The following is a 17,537-nucleotide window of genomic DNA, read 5'->3' as shown; positions in this document are numbered from 1 at the left end:
TCCAAGTCCTGTGTGTTTCAAATCCCTGGGTCTTTGCTATCAGAGCTGTTCTGTTTGAAGTAACACACTGGCAATCCATTCTGCTCACTTACTCTAACATGGTAAGAGGTGTTTTATGATTATTGTCCAAATTTTGCTCAATTACCCTCCATCTGCCCAAAGGTGCCAGAGAGTCATGCCCGTTAGTCCTGGGTCCCTCCTGATGTCCTGCAAAGCCTCAGCTCTCCCACACTCCAGGGCCACCCTGCTGCACCCCAAAGGCTTGCTGGCCCCGCCCCGGAGCCCTCTGTGCAGCACTGCCCCTGCCTAGCCAGTTCTCCTGCAGCCCTGAGGAAGACCTGCGGCCAGCCTCCAGAAGACTCAGGTCAGTTTCTGGTGCTGCCTCCGTAGACTGAATAGGAGGGTGAGTGGTGAGTCCCTTGCTGCCCTGGCCTGGAGGGGAACAGTGAGCATAGGGATGTTTCCTTTCTTGGCCAGACTTTTCCAGAAAAGGAAGCAATCTACTTCTCTGTCCAGAAGTCTTCTTTAACTGTGACGTTTTTATATTCCTGTCCTGATAGAGGAAGAATTTTCACCTCAGCCAGACCAGCTGCCCATCTGGATGGGCCCTGACTGGAATGCACTGTCCACTCGTCATTTCTGGAAGCCTTTCATAAATCACAGGCTTCAGTATATGCCCTTGTATCACTGAAACTTTATTAATGGTCTGATTTTAAGACAGTTCCTCCACGTCCTGATTGTGTGTGTGTGTGTGTGTGTGTGTGTGTATGTTTGTTTGTTTGTTTTTGGTGCTGAGAATGGAACCCAGGACCTGGCACATGCTAAGCAAGTTTTCCACCACTGAGCTACAACTCCAGCCCTTACTACTTTTTTTTAAAAGAGTTTGGGTAATTTGTTAAGTTGCCACTTAGTAGCACTTCATACTATTTTAGCCATTGTAGCATTCTCCACGTAAAATCCCGGTAGTTAATTAAAAGTCATACTTTAATTTGTAAATAACTTCTTGTCTACCCTTGAGAGCATAAACTCTGAATAGTATTAGACACCAACAACTGTATCTTCCTTAAAAAGGCAAAATTTTTAGTGTGAAAAAGGAGCCTTAATGGAAATGATTTCCAACTGAATGAAGCCCAGAGTAAAACAGGTCATTTTAAGAAGCAGATGACGCCTCACCTTGTGCACTGGAGTCTTCTGGGGATCATGTTGGTAATGGTGTTAGCTGGTGTTCACTAATGACTGGTTTACTAATTGTCTTTGTACACTACTATCTTAACACAACTGAAGGATGGCATTTGGTTAGTGTTAGCCAAGAATGTGGTGCTAATTTGCTGAACTTGAACTTGAACCCCTCATCCACTAAGAGAGTCACTGGAGGCTTTCCTCCACTAGGAAGTGCTCGTCTCTTTTTGCCTGCAGCTCTCAGTGCTGGAGGGGGACAGCTCCCCCGCCCCCGCCGCCTGGCTGGGTCTGCACACCTCAATGCCCTCAGCTTTAGGAAAGAAGTTCTGACAAGGGTGTCATGCCGTTACCTGGGCTAAGTCAGACCACCTACTTCACCAACAGGTTCACGTCTAATGGACTTTGGGCTTAGCCTCTGTTTCTTGTATTTGAAATTCAGTGAAATTAATTGATCTAAACTGAGGGGTGTCTATAAATCTCTGCTCTTGTTTCTGCTCACTGGTGAAGTTTTGCTTTGGTTGTGGTACCAGATGGAGTCCAGGGCCTCATGCATGCTGAGCAGGAGCTCTAACACTCAGCTACACCCTAGCTTTCACTTGTGTTTGATAATCTTTGGGTGGACTTTTTCCACAGTTGTATGTGCTGGGTTTGAACACTGTATTCCTATGTAACATGGGATGGATTTCCTTGTGTGCATTTTTTTGTTTTTACAAGTGGTACAGACAAAATGGATGGTCTTGTGTCATGAGGCTCAGATTCTAATACTTACAAAAAACCTGTTGGATTCAAGACAAGAGAGGACAATGGAACATTAATGCTCATGTTCCATCACCCCTTATATGAGACATATGTAAAAACTTAAACTGAGCAATTTTTAGGTTTCCTATACAGTTTTATAGGTTTTCACAGGTGTCCTAGACAGAGGGTGGGACATGATGGGTCAGTCACAAGACCACCTTAGTAGTGTTGATAAGAAAATGGCTAGCACGCATGGTGGCAGTGAACACAGAGCATGTGCTGTTAGGGAACAGGCTGGTCTCAGGAGAGCACAGGCTCTTAGATACACAGCAAGGTCAAGGTGGCTAGGCCTTGCACCTCTGTCTGTGGGTGTGTTTGGGGTTAAAAGCAGCACAAAAGAAGGTAGGAGACATGGAGGTGGAGGGTTTGTGGGTCTCCCCAGACACCCATGATTTGTGTTTCCATTGTGCACCAAGCATTTCGTCTTTGGTTGGTGGCTAGTGCTGGGCGTCCCTGTGGCGAGAGGATGGCGGTGCTGCAGCAGCTGGCCCTCCTGCTGTGGAAGAACTACACCTTGCAGGTGGGTCCAGGAGGAAGAGTGGCCCCCAACATTCAGCTGATGCAGGGATCCGAGGGTGCCCTCCAGGGAGGAGCACATGTCATCAACACAGTGGTCCTTTCTCTTCTAGAAGCGGAAGGTTCTAGTGACAGTCCTGGAACTCTTTCTGCCCTTACTGTTTTCTGGGATCCTGATTTGGCTTCGTTTGAAGATCCAGTCAGAAAATGTGCCCAATGCTACGGTCTACCCTGGTCAGTCCATCCAGGAGCTGCCCCTGTTTTTCACCTTCCCTCCGCCAGGGGACACCTGGGAGCTCGCCTACATCCCTTCCCACTCTGAGGCTGCCAAGACCATCACTGAGACTGTGAGAAAGTCCCTAGTGATCAACATGAGAGGTGAGACCACGGGAGTCACCAGGCATTCCTTCGATGTGTCACCTCAAGCCATGGATTCAGCCCCAGCACCTGGGAGAGAGCCCTGTTAGGAGCCCCAGCCTGAGTGGCTCAGCATCTCCTCTCATTGGCTGTGTCACCCGTTGAACTCTTGGCTCCCCTGCACCCATTTCTCATTATACAGCAGGGCTCAGAACCCAGAGCCTTGCAGCCACACCTGGTGTAGTAGCAGGGGCTTGGGTGGATTCAGCCCAGCAAAGCCCTCTTGCCAGAGGGCAGAGTGCAGTTTGAGTCTGTGCACAACCTTTTCTGGCATGTGGTTTTGGGGAACAGCTGCAAAGGTCACTGGAGAGCCCATTGAGGGAAACACCAGGAAACGGTGCTGGCACCTTTTTTGAGGTCTTTCCCTTGGGAGTGGGACTTTTGTCCTTCCCCTGCTCTCGCTGGCATGTGCTCCTGCTGGCATGTGGCCTGGTGATGTTGGCTAGGGGCTGCTCCTTGGCTCCCACCAAATGACTACAGGAAGCGGCTTCTGTCGAGTGTTGGGATGATGGAGAGATCATTTCAGAAACAGAAAGTTCCACTAAAATTGTTAGGGCCACGGTGGTTATGGGAGAAAGAAGCTGCCCTTCACTACAGACCCAGCCCAGGGTTGTGACAGTTTTTTGAGACTTGGCTTTGCTGCCACCTCAGTGACCAGTCCTGCCTCAAAACCATGGCAGGAGAGCCTACCTCCCAGGGCCCAGTGACTAAAGGTTCTGCCCATCTACGGTGGCCTGTCTCTGTGCCAAGACAAAGCTACCAGAGTCTCAAGGAAGGTTTGTAGAGCCCTAGAGCTTTGTCAGTTTGCCATCTCTTATCTGCAATGGCCTGACACTCCTGGGTTTCTGGGATAGAGGGGACGATTGGGCAACCAGGGGCTCCTTGCTCTGTCCACAGTGCGTGGCTTTCCCTCTGAGAAGGACTTCGAGGACTACGTTCGGTACGACAACCACTCCTCCAATGTACTGGCTGCCGTGGTGTTCCAGCTGGCCTCCAACCACAGCAAGGAGCCCCTGCCGCTGGCGGTGAGGCCCCAGGCCCCAGTGCTCCCTCGCCACTACTCCACCTAGAATGGCCTGCTTATCTTCCTGGGAGTAAACATGAGACTCTGAGTCAAGTGCCACCACCCACTCCCCACTGACTTTTAATCCTATCACCACAAAACCGTTTAGAAAGTCTACCCACCCATTGGCCATTGCTTCAGGCCCCTCTCGCTCTCCCATTTTATAAAATGCATTACTGGTCTCCAGGGCTGTTGGACAGAGGCATTCAGGGTAGGTGGGAAAGTAGCAGCTGTTAAGTATTATTTGGGGGGAAAAAAAGGAAGCTGTTTGCTTTCCTTAAGTCATTAAGACTGGGAAGCATCTTGCACAATGTTGGTGGCCCTCCAATGATCCCACGTTGGTGGCCATCAATGATATGTCTGTCCAACATGGCAGTCATGTTGCTAGCGGGAAAGAGAGGAGTGACTATGAACACTCTGGAGATGCCCTGCAGGGTTCCTTGCCCCTGCTGAGCTGGACTACTCTCTCCTTCAAGCCTCTGACATCCTAGCATTTTCACGGCAGGGCATGGTGAGTTCTTGGTGGTGCCAGCCCTGGTGGTAAGAGGCTCAGGAACTCACCCTCATTGGCCTAAGGTTTCTGTTCCTATCTCTGCAGAACGGTTGGTGTTCTCTTTGTTTCTGCAGGTGAAATATCACCTACGCTTCAGCTACACACGAAGGAATTACATGTGGACCCAAACTGGCAACTTCTTCCTGAAAGAGACAGAGGGCTGGCACACCACTTCCCTTTTTCCACTTTTCCCAAACCCAGGACCAAGGGAACCTGCATTCCCTGATGGTGGGGAACCTGGTAAGAAGCACTTTTAGGGGCCACGTTATCAACCCTGAGCTGCTAACTGTAATGACAGTTACGTGGGGGTAAACCTACCTCTCATCTCTCTGCAGAAATACTTCTAAGGAATGTTAATCTTCTTGTTTGTAAGAGGAGAAAATAAATACCCAGTAAAACTGGCTTCTGAAAGGCTGAAATAAGCTGTGGAAAGAGCCAGGGCTCTCTCCCGTATCCCAAAAGATCTGTGCCCTTGAATGAAGCATTTATGTCTCAGTTTTTAAGAAACTGCAGTTTGAATTGGCTCTGTAAGGCTTGGTTTTACAGGTCCCTTCCCTTCCTGGCCTTCTCTGCAGACTGTAGGCTTTTGGAGGTCTCCAGACCATGGCTTCATTGAATCTGTGACTTGTATAAAAGCTGGATCCAAGCTGCTCGGACTCCCGCCCAGTGCATGTTGTGGTCTGTACCATGTGGCTTTGGCCGGCAGCTGAGAATGTTTGCCTCCACTGAACATGGCCATATTCTGGAACCAAGGAGTGGCTGAGACCCAGGACCCAGGATTAGATGTAGCCCTCAGGCCAAGACTGACTACCTGTTCTGGGTGGAGATCCAAGGGTTCTGAAGAACACAGTCATCCACAGCACCAGGCAGCCAGGATCTTCCCGTGGGCAGCAGCATTTAGAGATCCCTGTTGCTGGTGTCAGGGCCCATCCAGAGGTTAATGCCCAGGGCAAGATTTTAAATCCAGAAGAGAAACTAAGGTGGGCAAGGCAAAGTGTAGAGTGTGAGGGGCCCCAGAATGGGGCCCTAGCCATGTTACCAAACCTGAGACTCAGGAGAGACTCACTCTCAGCACTAGTGATGCTGGCTGCTGAGTCCCAGATGCTGGGCTGGAATGCCTTAATCTCTTCCTTCTTGTCAGGGATAAATTCCAAGCCTGGAAGCAATAGAAAAGTATATCTGAGGCAAGGACGGACAAATTTCAGTCTGTACAAACTCAAAGTTTACCAACAAAGAAAAAGTCCTAATACTGATTCTAAAAGCAAATAGGAGACTGGGAGAAACCTCTCTGGCTGATGACAAAGGTCAGATGTCCTCTTTTAGAAAATGACTCATACAGATTATTTAGAATAACACAAAAGCCCCAAGAGATGGTTGGCAAGGGTGTGACCGTGGTACATGGCACACAATTCTAGCTGTTTCCACCCCAGATAGATGTCCATGCCTCAGACCCACTAATACCCCTGATGAGAATTCAGCTCTCAGAATAATTTGAAAGGAGAAAAAATACACACCAAGATGTTCACCGTAGCTTTGTCTAAGGTCATGAACATTTCCACAACAGAAAAATGAATGGTCATACAGGAAATGGCTTCATGCCTCAGAATATTGAGCTTATAGGTCATACAGGTTATGGCAATGAGAACATAGCTGTTTGTTGCCATCTCCCAGGAGAACAGCATGTGAGCAAGTAGCAGACAGGGATTTGTGGGGGAGATGGTGAGATGTCATGAAAAACACAACTGAAGCCAAAGTGCCCAAGGCCCCACGCTCAGCTCTACCTGTCCCCAGTGGTGTGACTCCGAGGGCTTCAGTGTTTCCATCTTTCTAATGGGGATATCACCACTGCCCTGAAGTTTTTTTGTGAACATGAGAATTAAACCCCGACACAGTACTATCCTTGGCACACCTTCAGTGATTAATTGAATTGTACTACTAGTGCACTGTAAAATCTGGAAGAGACAGAAGGACATGTCCACTTGGTAACGCTGAGTTGGGGGCACAGTGGCATGTTGCTTTTGTCTTTTGTTATGTGGTATTGGGGATAGAACCACCCTTCCAAAGCCACACACTCAGCTCTTTTTATTTTATTTTGAGACAGAGCCTCGCTAAGTTGCTGAGGCTGGCCTCGAGCTTAGAATCCTCTAGTCTCAGCCTTCCAAGTCACCAAACCCATCTCTTCTGATTCTACCTCTGCAATGAAAGGTCTCAGCCACTTGACACCTAGAGTCATGGTTGGGTGCCAGGGCTGTCAGCTTCTTTCTCTTGGCTGACAGGCTGGCTGCTGGGGTGACATTCAGAACCAGTCCTCTCACCAGATGAGGGAAACACTTTCCTGATCTTCAGACTTTCTTGTTGTCCCTAGCCTAATTCTTGGTATGTTCTTTCCTAGTGTATGTTTTACCTAACTTTTATTTGTTTAGAATCGCATCAGACCCTATTGGGGTATTCAGGCTCTCCAGGCAGGTTCATATCCAGGGTGATTTGAAAATGTGATCATATTTGTAATCTTTAAGTGTGTCACTTTAATTAAGATGTGGAAGTGACAGTGACCTTCTTCTCTCCGCTGCTATCATCATGGGCTCATTCTCTGCCTTCTTTCATGGGGCCACTGTACAGCGCCAGGCGCCACCAGGGCCCCAAGCAAGAAGTTGTTAAGTTGCTCTGTTGCCTCCTGCACCCCTTCTTCTGGAGGCCCCAGGGCCTTCTTCTGAGCTCACAGCTCCCGAGCAGGCAACCTGTGACATGTTGTCTTTGGCTTCTGTGCTCAGGATACATCCGCGAAGGCTTCTTGGCAGTGCAACACGCCGTGGACAAGGCCATCATGTACTACCACGCCAATGCCTCTGCGCATCAGCTGTTCCAGAAACTCACTGTGGTCGCCAAGAGATTCCCGTTTCCACCATTTATCTCAGACCCCTTCCTTGTTGCCATCCAGTACCAGCTGCCCCTGCTGCTCATGTTGAGCTTCACCTACACCTCCCTCTCCATCATCCGGGCTGTGGTGCAGGAGAAAGAGAGAAGACTAAAGGTAATTCTGTGCATGGCTTTTTAACATCCTTCCACACTGATCCTGGGGCCCGGGCCACCATGTGTTATGTCCAGGGCTCCTTCAAAAGAACTGGCCTTATTTTGAGGCTACCCTGCTCTTTGCCAGGGCTCCTTCCCATGGCTGGAAACACAAGAGTCCGGGCAGAGGGTGGATGCCCTCTGTGGCTCCAGCCTGTCTTGGCTTCTTTAAAATCAAGCTGGTATGCCTGGATTCTTAAAACCCTCTGAAAACAGGGCATGGTGGTGAAGGCCAATAATCCTAGCAACTCAGGAAACTGAGGCTGGATGATCACAAGTTCAGGCTAGCCTCAGCAACTTAGTGAGACCCTGTCTCACAATAAGAAATGAAAAGTGCTGGGATGTAGTTCAGTGGTAGAGCACTTGCCTAGATGTGCAAGGCCCTGTGTGTAAACCCCATTCCTGGAAAGAAAGAAAACTCCTGTGAAGCATGGTAGTTTACATGCAGAACACCACTCATGAAGGTGGTCCTGGAGCTGTATTGTCCAGGTCTGGAGCCTCAAGCCCCAGAGGACTTCAAACACTCACAGTGCTCCTGGTCACAACTGAGATGCGCCAGAAGTATAAAGGGCCACCAGATTTGAAGACAGCACAGAAAGGATTATAAGCTGTCTCACTAGTAATTTTTATATTGCTTGTTTTTCAAAGACAATACTTTGAATATATCGGATTAAGTAGAACACAATTGAAATTAACATTACTCATCTCTCTTTATGTTTTTAATGTAGCTACTATAAAATTTTCATTCTGTGCTGGATGGTGCAGCTCTAGGGATTGAATCAACAGGGAGAGAAAATGCTTAAATATAGAGCCAAACAGGAAGATGATCATCATTGCATGTAGATCACAGACAGGCACAGTCACTGGTAGTTAGTCACAATAATAGGAAGTGTCACTGTGATGTCACAACCTGACTTGATGAGGAAGAGCCACAGGAACAGTCACTTCTAGAGTCATACACTGACACTGCCATCACCCAGGACTTTCTGCATGCAGTTCCTCCCCTGGGAGTGTCCTTAGTGCTGGTGGAAGACACTTAGAATGTTCTCAAGGGTTCCAAGCCTGTGGTTGTTGAGGTTTTAAATTGCCGCAGATGAGAGGCTGGGAAACCCCTGAGGGGGGCAGTGACCTGCTTGGGTGCCTTAAATAACTTTAATGAAAACAGTGGAGGTAGCTGGAAGTGAACTACAAAATGATTCAGAGAGAATGAACCTACACACACATTTGTAGATAAAACAAATAAGAAAAGTGTTGCCTGATTATTGAGTCAAGGGCATTGATTTTTCTGAAGGTTTAAAATTGTGCATAAGAAAAGGCTGCAGGGCTGGGGCTGTGGCTCAGTGTACAGCACTTGCCAAGCATGTGTGAGGCAATGGGTTCGATTCTTACCACCACATATAAAAATGAATAAAATACAGTCCATTGACAACTAAAATATATATATATATATATATATATGTAATTTTATGAAAAAGGGGTTGGAAAATCAGCAGCCTGGCCTCATGCCTGGCATGTAAGTCACTTAATCAGTCCTGGCCCCACCATCCCATCCAGTGCTGTGCAGTGGAGCCATCCACCATGATGGACATGTCCTTTATCTTCTGACCACTACATTTGCCATGAAATACTTGAAATAAACTCAATTTTTAACTACTCAATTTTAGTTGACTTTAGTTGAAAGAGCCACACGTGGCCCCAGCACACTTTGGATGACCAGAATTCCTGGGCAGTCTGGCCTGTGGAGGATCTGGACTTCCTCACAGCTCCTCTTGATAGCTGAAAGGCAGGTGAGGAAGGAAGGTATAGTCAGAGCCAATGCCGATCATGGTGCCATCTTCTCTTCTAAAAAGAGGGGCCCGTCCCCAGGGAAGTTCTTGTTCCCCACTTTCAGAGCTTCAGGAGGTCAAGGAATAGGTACCTGCAGCTTCTAGCATGTGTGCAGAGCCAGTCTGATATGAGGTGATATTTCACAGCCCAGGGTGCTAACGTTAGTGTGGTCAGTGTGGTCATTAGCTTGTAAAGTCTTTCTGCCAACCTGGGGAGGTGTCTGACTGAGCTGATGCTGGACCAGCACTAGCTTCCACACCAACAGCTTTTAGGGAGCAGGTTCCATGCAAGAAAAGAATGCATTGCAGGAGTTTGGATTGCTCCACAGGACATGGGGCACCCTGCAGGACACTTGAGGGTTACCAGCTTAGTCATCACATGTTAGAGGCTCACATCAGGCCCCCACAGAGACACAGGTAGAGAAGGGGTATCCCAATAAGATGGAGCTCAGCGGGCCCAGTCGGGAAGATAGGGACAGAGCTCTACCATAAGGAAAAGCCAGGTTGTTGCCAAGCAGAGAGCAGCGGGACAGGCTGTGACATTGGGAGAAAGGGACAGTTGATCCCAGTCAAGGACCAGGAATGGCCTTCCAGATGCAGTAGCGTATAAGACTGGAGAAAAGCAGGAGTGACAGGACTTGTACATGGCTGAGAGCTGTTGAGTAAGGGGGGACATGATTGTCAGACTTGGGCCTTCTACTATCCATGCCAGGGTGTGCTGCATGGTTCCTGCCTCTGGTCCCCAGCACAGGTGTCCTGGTCCTCTCTCTTGGTGGGTGGACACTGCACTGTGTACAGACATGCCAGAGTTCAGATGGTGGACAGTAGGCTGCAGGCCTAACCACCCTTCTCCCCGCAGGAGTACATGCGCATGATGGGGCTGAGCAGCTGGCTGCACTGGAGCGCTTGGTTCCTCATGTTCTTCCTCTTCCTCCTCATCGTGGTCTCCTTCATGACCCTGCTCTTCTGCGTCAAGGTGAGACTGATTTGATGGGAGCCCTGATGAGAAGAGGGTGTAAAGACCCCTGCTCTTGCGCTGGCATCTACTCTGGGAGGATAGTGTCTCTTAGCCACTGACCTCACCCTGTCCCCAGGGGCAGGGTGGCAGCAGGACTTCCTGCTTGCTGAGGTGAGGGCCCCTCCTGTCCTTTGTAGTGTCTCTCTGGCTGGGACCTTTAGGCCTCTCCTAGTCTACCTCTGCCTTTCTTAACCAACTCACATCTGGCCCTGGCGGCCTGTCCTGCAGGTGAAGAAGGACGTGGCAGTGCTCTCAAGCAGTGACCCCTCCCTGGTGCTGGCCTTCCTGCTGTGTTTTGCCATCTCCTCCATCTCCTTTAGCTTCATGGTCAGCACCTTCTTCAGCAAAGGTGAGTCCTTTTTCTCCCCTGAAGGCAGAGGACTATGGGGGTGATCCAACTCTTGGGAAACTGAGCAGATTTATGCAAAGTTAAGGGGTCAAAGGCATTGAATCAGGATGACCCAGAGACTGAGCTGCCAAAAGGGGGAATACCTGAAAGGCTAGGCTGGACTTAATGGGTTAGATCACTGAGGGACAGACTTGTAGGAACTCAACAAAGGCCCCACCACAGAGCTTCATGGGACTTCCCCCAGGAAGGAGCTGGAAAAAGGACAGGAGACTGAGTACCTGGTATGGGCCAGGCAGAAAGAGAGAGGCTTAGGGTGAAGAGGAATTGGCAGAAGGCAAGTGTGGATGCCAAGTTGGATGCTAATAGGAGCCAAAAGTGAGGGCTAATCTGTCCACCCACCTTACGATTGTAGCTACATTTGAGGTTATTTCTGCTGTTTGAATTCTGCATGTTCTATTCATCGTTTCTCTTTGCCACCTTCTGTTGGACCGAGAATTCCCTCTAGTTCTTCCACCTCTGATGGTTTGAAAATGTCAATTGCATTTTTCTTCTTTGGGTGATTATCCTGAGTGTTGAACTTAAATACTTACCTTTGAAATTTCCAGAAAGTTAAGTCAGTGTGTCTAGACTCCTCCCAGGTTTGCCTCACCTGTGCCACACAGAGTGTCACTGACAGTCCCTGAGCCTTCTAGTGTGCCATCTGCTTCATCGTCACCATCTGCTTCATCATCTAAGAACATAAGCAGTTGGTAGCTAATCTGCATTCATGTGCACGTTTCATGTGTGCACTACTTTTGTGTGTGTGTGTGTGCTCTGCTCCTTTCGAGTTGTTGTAGGTTGACTTTTGTGCCTGAGTTGTCCTCTCTACGGGGATCAGTGAGTGGCTAATTGTTTCTGGATGACTGGAGGTGGTGTTCTTTCACCTCACTTCTCAATGATATTTTAGCTGCATATTGAATTCTCCATGGCCAGAGTTTCTCTTGCACTGTGACATAGCTTCATTACTACCGATACCCGTGGTGTTGGCAAATGTCCACCAGCAGTTGAGGTGTGGTTTCCCTTTACTTTCGAGTGTTTTCCATATGAGGACTTGTCTTTCCCAGTTAACATCTTGTCACATTGGCTTCGTCATCTCTGTCATTCTCTTCCTCTAGACCTTTCTCCAGGCCTCTCAAACTGTCTGCATGTCTCTGAAATCTGAGTTCCATCTGAATTCCTGAGCATTCGCTTCTGAGTGCTTAACACCTTCTGTGTGTGTCTACAGGGTCTCTCATCTGTTGAGACTTATTCCATGACTATATTTATCTTTTTATGAACTATCCAGTTGATTCTTGTACATATCTACTTGTTCTTGGGGAAAATTTATTTTTTCAACGGAAACATTTGTTCATCTACTCCCGAAGTCTATGGCATTCTCATTTTGAAGTTTCCCTGTTCTGCTCACACCATTTCCCATGGACAGTTTTGAGGATACTCATAATCCTCCAATTTAGATCTCCAGCTTAGGCTTCTCTCCTGAAATTCAGACTCAAACCCAGAAGCTTCCTTCCTATTGGTGCTCAATATGTGCATCTTGGCCTGAATGTGTTCAAAACTGAGCTCCTGCCCTTGTCCTCAGAAACTCCTCCCTCTTCTCTGTAAGTATCAACTCATCCTTCTGGCCACTCAGCCTGGAGCCTGGGCATCACCCTCAACTCCTCCATTTTCCTACATCCTGCTCTGCATCCAGTCACCAGGGAATCCCACCTGCTCCCTCTTCTCGAGTTGTCTGAGCTCCAGTCACACCACAGCTTCCTCACTGCACACTGGGGCCCCAGCCCTGTCCTCCCTGACCTGTTTATGGTGGTAACAACCTCAAAGTGGTCCCTCTGCTTCCACCCTAGACCTGTGTAGCCAAGTGGGCGATGCACATCAGAGCTTGTGTCACTTCTGCTCAAAATGTCCCCAAGACTGTGTCAAGCAGAAGAGCTGAAGCCCCTGCTGTGGCTGGCTGGATCCGCCCAGGTGGCCACAAGCTGACTCTCTGCTGCTCCATTCCCATTCATACAGTCCCTGTCTCACTCCATTCCTGGGGCTTTTGGTTCTGCCTAGGTAAGGAACTCTCAAAAAGTGGTTACCTAGGGATCCCCAAGGAGCCTGAATAGTGGTCAGTACTTATTTACACAGATGCCTTTTCCACTACCTTGTCCTTGGTTGAGATAGTGCAAAGGCAACATGGGTAAAACCACTGGGCCCCAGGCTTGAATCTCCACAGTGCCGCCAGACCATGCTAGTCATTGTGTTCTTCACACACTCTCAGCAGACAGACAAACAAGAATGCCAGTTTCACTCAAGAACCTCCTTGGTGGAACAGATAAAATTATTAAAATTATTAATTTTATAAAATTATTAATTTTATTTTACTCCTGAATATACTTTTTTAGTATTCTAATGACAGAACAAGATGTACACATAAAGTACTAGTACTGCATACTGAGTAGGATTAACTGCAGGAGCAACGTGTATAGCTGTTTGAGTTGTCAGCTGAACTAGCCACTTTTTTCATTTTTGCTTGATGGAGTGGCTGTCAGATTATAGCTATTCACATGTAGGTATTTGATAGGCATTTTTTTTCAAATCTGAGCCCATCTCTTTTAAGGAATATTTTTTACAGATCTGATGTCTGATGTCAAGATTTCAAGCAAAATGTAGAATTTTGCAAAGTCAATTCTAACACCACAAGCTTGACAGTTTCCCAGTACTTGAAGAGTTTTTAATGAGATTGGTGATATTAATGAATGCAATCTGTTTCAAAATTATATAATAAAATGTGTCAGTATTTGGAAGGTCTGCATAATCCAATGAGCAATATTTTACAAACTGATGCAATATTTTACAGACACGCATCATGTCACAAAATCATGCAGGAGTAAAAATCCATTCAAAGTGCAAGGAAAGCCAGTGCCCTTTGGTGCAAGAGAGTATAGCATGTTTGTTTGTTAGTTTGTTTGTTTGTTTTATTTTTTTATTTTATTTTATTTTATTTTTTTATTTTTTTATTTTTTTTTAGAATTTTTATTATTTATTTTCTAGTTCTCGGCGGACACAACATCTTTGTTGGTATGTGGTGCTGAGGATCGAACCCGGGCCGCACGCATGCCAGGCGAGCGCGCTACCGCTTGAGCCACATCCCCAGCCCCTTTTTTATTTTATTTTTTAAAATTTTTATTGTTGGTTGTTCAAAACATTACATAGTTCTTGATATATCATATTTCACACTTTGATTCAAGTGGGTTATGAACTCCCATTTTTACCCCGTATACAGATTGCAGAATCACATCGGTTACACATCCATTGATTTACATATTGCCATACTAGTGTCTGTTGTATTCTGCTGCCTTTCCTATCGTCTAGTATCCCCCCTCCCCTCCCCTCCCCTCCCTGTTTGTTAGTTTGAATGCACGTGTGGTGTTGACTCAAATAAGAATATCTGCAAGTGTCTTAACTAATATAACACCCCTTTCTCTTCTGGCTGCTCATCTGCACTTTGAAAAAAAAACAGTGGACACAGAGGCAACCAAGAGCATCCATCTGTGAAATCAGATATTTCGGAGGTTACACAAATGTAAAACAATGCTATTCACCAATTGTGGGAAACATGGTTGTGTTTCATTATAAACTACAATATATCATGAGTTCATTATTGTCAAATTTTTTTAAAAATTATTTTTTAATTGTAGTTGGACACAATACCTTTATTTTATTTATATTTATGTGGTACTGAGGATCAAACCCAGGGCCTTACACATGCTAGGCAAGCAGTCTACCACTGAGCCACAACCCCAGCCCCTATTGTCAAATTTTTAAAAGCTTTAAATGTTCTTACATTAATTTATCATAGACTAAATATAAATAACCTATAAAAAGAAAAAAGCCTTGGACTGGGGTTGTGGTTTAGTAGTAGAACACTCTCCTGGCACATGTAAAGCCCTGGGTTGGATCCTCAGCACCACGTATAAATAAATAAATAAAATAAAGTCATTGTGTCCATCTACAACTAAATAAAAATATTTAAAAAGAAAAGAAAAGCCTTTGGTGTCTTAAATAATTTTTAAGGAGGTGCTGAGTGCAGTGGCCACAGCTGTAATCCCAGCAGCTCAGGAGGCTGAGGCAGGAGGATCTTGAGTTCAAGACTAGCCTTAGCAACTCGTGAGGTCCTGAGCACCGCAGGGAGATCTGGCCTCAATAAAAACCCAAAAAAACAAGGTCTGGGGATGTGGCTTAATGGAAAAGTGCCCCTGGGTTTAATCCCTAGTACCACAAATACTACTACTGCTACTTCTAATCTTTTTAATATTTATTTTTCAGTTGTAGTTGGACATATACCTTTATTTCATTTATTTTTATGTGGTGCTGAGGATTGAACCCAGTGCCTCACATGTGTGAGGCAAGCGCTCTGCCACTGAGCCCCAGCCCCAGCCCTCATACTCTTAATTTTTAAGGATGTGAAGATCTAAAGATCACAGAGCCTGAGTGCCACAGGGTAGAGCAGTACCATGCTGTCCCCCGGCACCCCTGCCACCTGGCCACTTGCCTGTGCTGTTCCTTGCTCACTTGTGTGTTCCTCTCAAAGCCTCCCTCTTCTAGCTAGGACCTCGCCACTCTTCCTGCCACGTCCCTGTCCAGCACTTTGCACTTCTCTTCCCATTCCACGTGCCCTAGAATCAAGGCTTGGGAGGGGTGGGAGTTCACTCCATTTTGGGTGCAGCCTTCTCCCTGGTGCCTGGAAGAGCATGTGGCACCTACCAGGTGGCATTTGATAGATGAATGAATGAACAAATGGGAGAGATTGGTCAGACAGGGCAAGAAGGGCCTCGAGTGGGAATCCAAGTTCAATACTAGTAATTAACACGATGTGGCATGTCCAGGAGGTGATTGGGTGGGAGGCCCGCAGGAGGGGGCTGGAGATCCCAGGCAGGGTGCTGTCCCAGGAGAAGGGAAGAGGCTGCGATCCCTGGCCACAGCCCCAGCACTGGGACTTGGTTGGGGCCTAGGGTGGCCATGAACCCTGCTGCAGGCACAGCACCCTGGCAGGTTTGTACTCCCTGTGCTCTCCTCTCCCCACAGCTAACATGGCAGCAGCCGTTGGCGGTTTCCTCTACTTCTTCACCTATATCCCCTACTTCTTTGTGGCTCCTCGGTACAACTGGATGACACTGACCCAGAAGCTCTTTTCCTGTCTCCTGTCCAATGTTGCCATGGCAATGGGAGCCCAGCTCATAGGAAAATTCGAAGCCAAAGGTGAGTATCAACCTCATCACAAGCTAATCTAGCAGGAAGCATCTCTCCAGAAGTACGCCCAGCAGTTAGACTAACCCCAAGCAACAAGCAGGCAGAGCAGCACACCAGAGCTAGGACTTCATGGCAGGTGCCTAGCTTGTCTGTCCTTCCTGGGGCTTCTGCATGTTGTTCTGGCTCTGCTGGAAGGAAAGAAGCATCTTCTACCTTCTGTAGGCTGCTGTGGCTCATGTAAGATAGTCTCGGCCCTGTCCCATCTAGATGTTCTCTTTTAGGCCAAATGTTCTCATTTCTTCCAGCCACACATCTTGGTCTATTTGTGCTTCTATCACAGAATTCATGAGACTGGGTAATTTGTAAAGAAAAGAACCTTCCCACTGTTCTGGAAGCTGGGAAGTTCAAGAACCTCGCATGTGTTAGGCAAGCGCTTTACCACTGAGCCACAAGCCCAGCCCCTCAAATACTTTTTTTTTAATATATATTTTTTTAGTTGTAGATGGATGCAATACCTTTTATTTTATTTGTTTATTTTTATGTGGTGCCAGAGATCGAACCCAGTGCCTCATTCATGCTAGGCAAGCACTCTATCACTGAGCCACAACCCCGGTCCCCTCAAATACTTTTTTTTTAATATTTATTTTTTAGTTGTAGTTGGACACAATACCTTTATTTTATTTATTTATTTTTATGTGGTGCTGAGGATAGAACCCAGGGCCTTGCATATGCTAGGCAAGTGCTCTACCACTGAGTCACAGCCCCAGCGCCCCCTAAAATACTTTTTAAGAGACCATTTCTGGCAGGATTGGTGGTACATGCATATGATCCCAGTTACTGGGAAGACAGGAGGATTCCAAGTTTGAGACCAGCCTGGGCAACTTAGTGAGAACCTGTGTAAAAATTAAAATTTTAAAAAGGCCAGAGATGTAGCTCAATGCTGCCAAGCAAGGTCTTAGGTTCAATTCCTGCTAATACAAAATAAACAACTAAGTAAATGGCCATTCTAAAGAGGAATCTAACTATATGGCACCTCTATAAGTTCTATACTAAATATTTTTTTCTTTTTTTTTTTGAGAGAGAGAGAATTTTTTAATATTTACTTTTTAGTTTTCAGTGGACAGAACATCTTTATTTTATTTTTATGTGGTGCTGAGAATCGAACCCAGCGCCCCGCGCATGCCAGGCGAGCACACTACCGCTTGAGCCACATCCCCAGCCCTATACTAAATATTTCTTAAAGCTGCTAAGTCTCTAGCTATTTGAAAGTGAGCATTCATCAGGGCTAGAGAGTAATCATATCAGTCTGGGGCCTGTGGGCCAAGAGGAGATGGCTAGAGACTCAGGTCCCCAGTATGTGTAGACTGTGATGTGGGCTAATTGTGAGCTCCACTAAATAGAGCTTCATATATGCCTGAGGCCTCTGCCTCTCAGGTTTTTTTTTTTTTTTTTTTTTGTGTGTGTGTGTGTGTGTGTGT

The 17,537-nt window shown here is 46.9% G+C and overlaps 1 protein-coding gene across 5 annotated transcripts in view; it reads left to right on the top strand.

Moving 5' to 3' along the window:
* The window catches only part of Abca3 (ATP binding cassette subfamily A member 3), a 49,235-nt gene that overhangs the window by 7,211 nt on the left and 24,487 nt on the right, over positions 1-17,537 (top strand). For 3 of the 5 annotated variants that reach the window (XM_078024438.1, XM_021734919.3, XM_078024439.1), the window contains exons 1-8: positions 1,072-2,497; positions 2,607-2,871; positions 3,808-3,935; positions 4,601-4,766; positions 7,298-7,557; positions 10,281-10,397; positions 10,668-10,788; positions 15,895-16,068. In XM_078024438.1, coding sequence (XP_077880564.1) covers positions 2,366-2,497; positions 2,607-2,871; positions 3,808-3,935; positions 4,601-4,766; positions 7,298-7,557; positions 10,281-10,397; positions 10,668-10,788; positions 15,895-16,068 — 1,363 coding nt within the window. In that variant the 5' untranslated portion in view covers positions 1,072-2,365. Of the gene's footprint in view, positions 1-162; positions 365-1,071; positions 2,498-2,606; positions 2,872-3,807; positions 3,936-4,600; positions 4,767-7,297; positions 7,558-10,280; positions 10,398-10,667; positions 10,789-15,894; positions 16,069-17,537 lie in introns of those variants that run through there. The other 2 variants (XM_078024437.1, XM_078024435.1) reach the window with 2 other exon arrangements.

Source organism: Ictidomys tridecemlineatus, chromosome 10 (assembly GCF_052094955.1).
Source record: "Ictidomys tridecemlineatus isolate mIctTri1 chromosome 10, mIctTri1.hap1, whole genome shotgun sequence".
In the NCBI taxonomy this organism is placed as follows: Eukaryota; Metazoa; Chordata; class Mammalia; order Rodentia; family Sciuridae; genus Ictidomys; species Ictidomys tridecemlineatus.
This window is presented reverse-complemented; position numbering and strand designations above follow the sequence as displayed.